This window comes from Hoplias malabaricus, chromosome 13 (genome assembly GCF_029633855.1).
Source record: "Hoplias malabaricus isolate fHopMal1 chromosome 13, fHopMal1.hap1, whole genome shotgun sequence".
In the NCBI taxonomy this organism is placed as follows: Eukaryota; Metazoa; Chordata; class Actinopteri; order Characiformes; family Erythrinidae; genus Hoplias; species Hoplias malabaricus.
In genome coordinates this window covers 7,336,071-7,340,273 of record NC_089812.1, presented here as the reverse complement: position 1 = coordinate 7,340,273, position 4,203 = coordinate 7,336,071, and the positions used below count along the sequence as shown (strand labels likewise).

The 4,203-nt window shown below is 41.4% G+C and overlaps 1 gene segment (V, D, J or C); it reads left to right on the top strand.

The window, feature by feature from the left end:
- Window positions 1–685: 685 nt before the first annotated feature.
- On the top strand, window positions 686–2,777 carry LOC136665222 (Ig heavy chain V region 6.96-like). The segment is given in 2 exon segments: window positions 686–782; window positions 2,464–2,777. Coding segments are annotated over 2 exon segments (411 nt in total).
- The last annotated feature ends 1,426 nt before the right edge of the window (window positions 2,778–4,203 follow it).

Genomic DNA, 4,203 nt, shown 5'->3' with positions numbered 1-4,203 from the left:
TTATCTGTCGGGGACAGTTTTTGGTGAGACACCTGATCTTGTTCAGTTGTTATGAGCCCTATTTTCTCTGTTTGTCTTGAACACTGCAATTTTTACTGGACATTAATAAGTAACAGGTGAGCGGTGGTGTTTTCTCAGTGCTGTAGAGGTGCAGTGTGTAATTTTGAATCTTGTTATATATTTGTTTGTGTGGTTTGTGTAAATGAATCTTATCATTTTTCATGCACTTCTATGAGCCACTGAACCTGATGATACTGGGAAGAGCTTTGTGTTTACAAATTACCAATTAATCAGCTTCAGCTGTTCAACTTTCAGCTTTTCAACTTTCACTTTTGGTGCCATGAAAGTGTGAAATGCACACACTGTTACTGAAAATACCTGTCTCATATAGGGTTAGTTTTAGCTTTGTTAAATCCACCCAGAACATCTGGTACATCACTCATTAAAACCAGCTTCAGTTTTAGTCTTTCAGCCTTTTAACTTCACATCACCACTGTCTGAGCAAAACTTCCTATCTCCATTATCTCCAAATTATGAAAGTTGATCATGTTTTCACCCGAAAAGTAGCCATTTTGAGAGAGGAGGTTGTTGTCTCACAGCAATGATATGCAATCACCCCTGACTCTCCTCATAAGAGCAGTGTGTCTCTCTGCAGCAGCGTCCATCCTCTAAACACAGCACAAACATGTTGTGTTCAGTTTCTCTGCTGCTGCTGACCGCTGCCTCGTGTGAGTCTTTCAGCTCAAGCCCCACTTCACTTCGTCTGATTCACTGCTTCAAACGTACTCAGATCGTTCTTCTTCTGCTCTTTCCACAGGTGTGTTCTGTGCTACTGAGCTAACAGCAGTGATTATGCCACAAACTGGATCCGAGAACCTGCAGGAAAAGCTTTAGAATGGATCAATCACATAAATTATGCTGGAGGCATACATGCTAAAGATTCACTGAGAAACAAGTTCACCATGGCCAAGGGAATGCCATGATATGGCAGCCCAAACCATCACAGATACACCCCCATGCTTCACTCTGGGCATGCAACAGTCTGGGTGGTACGCTTCTTTGGGGCTTCTCCACACTGTAACTCGCCCGGATGTGGGGAAAACAGTAAAGGTGGACTCATCAGAGAACAATATATGTTTAACATTGTCCACAGCCCAAGATTTGCACTCCTTGCACCATTGAAACCGACGTTTGGCATTGGCATTAGTGACCAAAGGTTTTGCCATAGCAGCACGGCCGTGTGTATTGACCCTGTGGCGCTCCCGACGGACAGTTCTGGTGGAAACAGAATAGTTGAGGTGCACATTTAATTCTGCCGTGATTTGGACAGCCGTAGTTTTATGTTTTTTGGATACAATCCATGTTAGCACCCAAAAATCCCTTTCAGACAGCTTCTTCTTGCGTCCACATTTAATCCTGTTGGATGTGTTTCGTCCTTCTTGTTGGCATGCTGACATTAACCTGGATACCGTGGCTCTTGATACATCACAAAGACTTACTGTCTTGGTCACAGATGCGCCAGCAAGACGTGCACCAACAATTTGTCCTCTTTTGAACTCTGGTATGTCACCCATAATGTTGTGTGCATTACAATATTTTGAACAAAACTATGCTCTTACCCTCTGCTAATTGAACCTTCACACTCTGCTCTTACTGGTGCAATTTGCAATTATTGGCCACCAGGCTGGTCCAATTTAGCCATGAAAGCTCCCACACTAAAATGACAAGTGTTTCAGTTTCATTGTCCAACCCCTGTACATCACATTATATATATAAACCTACATTTAGGTTTATATATATCAGAAATAGGACTGGCCTCACGGTTACATTTAAATTACTGAATTAAGAAAGGGAAATTGTAGTTGAATAAACCGTGTACTCACTCCAACCCAGAACACACCACACTCTTCAGAGGGTGACCTAAGGCTCCAGCCCAAAACATCAGAGATTGTACACAAACATCCAGCAGATGTTCTAGGCATGACTGCACATATATTTTTCCGGTCATGTCCAAACTAAAATCAAACACAAGATTTGCATTTCTCAGAGTCAAACAAAAAAACAAGCAGAAACCAAACATTTTTACAGAAAATGACACAGAAACCTGAAAATATCAAATATTATCCACAGCTCCAAAACACATCAATAGGAAAAGGAAGTGGGACTCCTATCAAACCCTGCAAACAAAACTGAATACTTAAATCTTCATCTGTGTGTGTCCAAATTCAACTGTGATACAGGTTTGTCAGGAAGCTGTTACTGAGACAACGAAACTACTGGTGATCTCAGAATCCAAGAACTGTACTGTAATCCAAAAACCACTGGTTTATACCAGAGTGGGCCGCTCATATAGGGGCAGCATGTTTATATTAAGTGTTTATTATTAGTTCTGTAAAGTAACTGGACAGTGAGAAACACAGGGATGTTCTGTTGCTTTATTAATTGATGTGTTGTTTCTTTTAGAGTGTTGGGGTCAAACGCTGATCCAGTCTGAAGCAGCGGTCATTTCTCCTGGAGGGTCTCATAAACTGACCTGTACAGCATCTGGACTAGACTTTGATAGCCACTGGATGAACTGGATTAGACAGGCTCCTGGAAAAGGCTTAGAATGTGTCGCAACTATAACGGGTGACAGCAGCAGCAAGTACTACTCTCAATCTGTCCAAGGAAGATTCACCATCTCCAGAGACAACAGTAAAGACCAGCTGTATCTGGACATGACGAGTGTGAAGGACACTGACACGGCGGTGTATTACTGTGCTCGAGAACCACACTGACACAAGAGCTTACAGCACTGTACAAGAACCCCTGCAGTGTGGAGGATGAAGGAGATGTAGTTTCTTCCACTTCTGTGTCTCTAATTAATAACACTGTCATTTCAATGTTTCAGCGACTAAAACTATCTCCATATATTGCTGATATATTTTTCGTTTCAAAATACATACACTTCATCAGTTACAGCAGAACAAGCTACAACAGAGTCTACTAAAGAGTTTTAGACGTTGCTTCAGCATTTCTGAACTTTTTGGAACTGATTTTCTCCTCTCTCTCAGAGTGTAAATACTTGATAAGATTTTGATAAGACAGATTTTGGTGAGACACCTGATCTTGTTCAGTTGTTATGAGCCCCATTTTCTCTCTCCATCTTGAACACTGCACATTTTACTGGACATTAAGTAAGTAACAGGTGAGCGGTGGTGTTTTCTCAGTGCTGTAGAGGTGCAGTGTGTAATTTTGAATCTTGTTATATATTTGTTTGTGTGGTTTGTGTAAATGAATCTTATCATTTTTCTTGCACTTCTATGAGTCACTGAACCTGATGATACTGGGAAAAGTTTTGTGTTCATAAACATTTCACACCCTACATTTTACCTCTCCCTGGTGAAATAACACAGACAGAGATGAAGCGCTCAGTCTCAGCCTCTAGGGGGCAGCTGTGCTTTACTGTCAAAGATCCCCTTAAAACTCATTCAGTTCAAACTGTCCTTAAACTCTGCCACTGGAGATGGAGCATTTCTGTGAGTAATAACTGTTTAATAATGGCACAAAGCTATTAAAACCACAAAAGAAAATGATGGTATTGTGGAAGATGTTTGGTCTCATGCCCAGAGTGTGTAACTCACATGTACCACTTGGAACTGAGACAGCTTCAGATTACTGAGCCACTAACTGAAACTATCCACCTGATGTAGTGTAAGGTTTAGTGTTACTGTGATCTCTAGTTTTAAGTTTAGGGTTGTGCTAGGTTTAATATTAGCATTTCACAATCCAACCATTGGTTAACACTCCTCCAGTCACATGATGTCACAGAGCAGGACGGCTGAAGAGTAGCATCATCTTGCTCCAACATGTGGTGCTCCACTCGCTAACAACGTCACTGAGGCTCAACACAACACAGGAGAACACTGCATGACAACTTAGTTACATCAGCTAACTGACATATTTTAGAGGGTGGGGCATGCAAATTAAACCTTTCCTCTATAAACACAGACGCTCACTGCATTATTCTCACTGGGGTTTGACTTTTCAGGAAGATGCAGGTGTATCTGCAGATGAACCAACTGAAGACTGAAGACACGGCGGTTTATTACTGCGCACGAAGACCACACTGATACAAAACATTACAGCACTGTACACAAACATTCTTTAAAACCCTGTTGTTAAAACTGGTTAAATAACTGATGTGTTTGTGATGTCACTGTT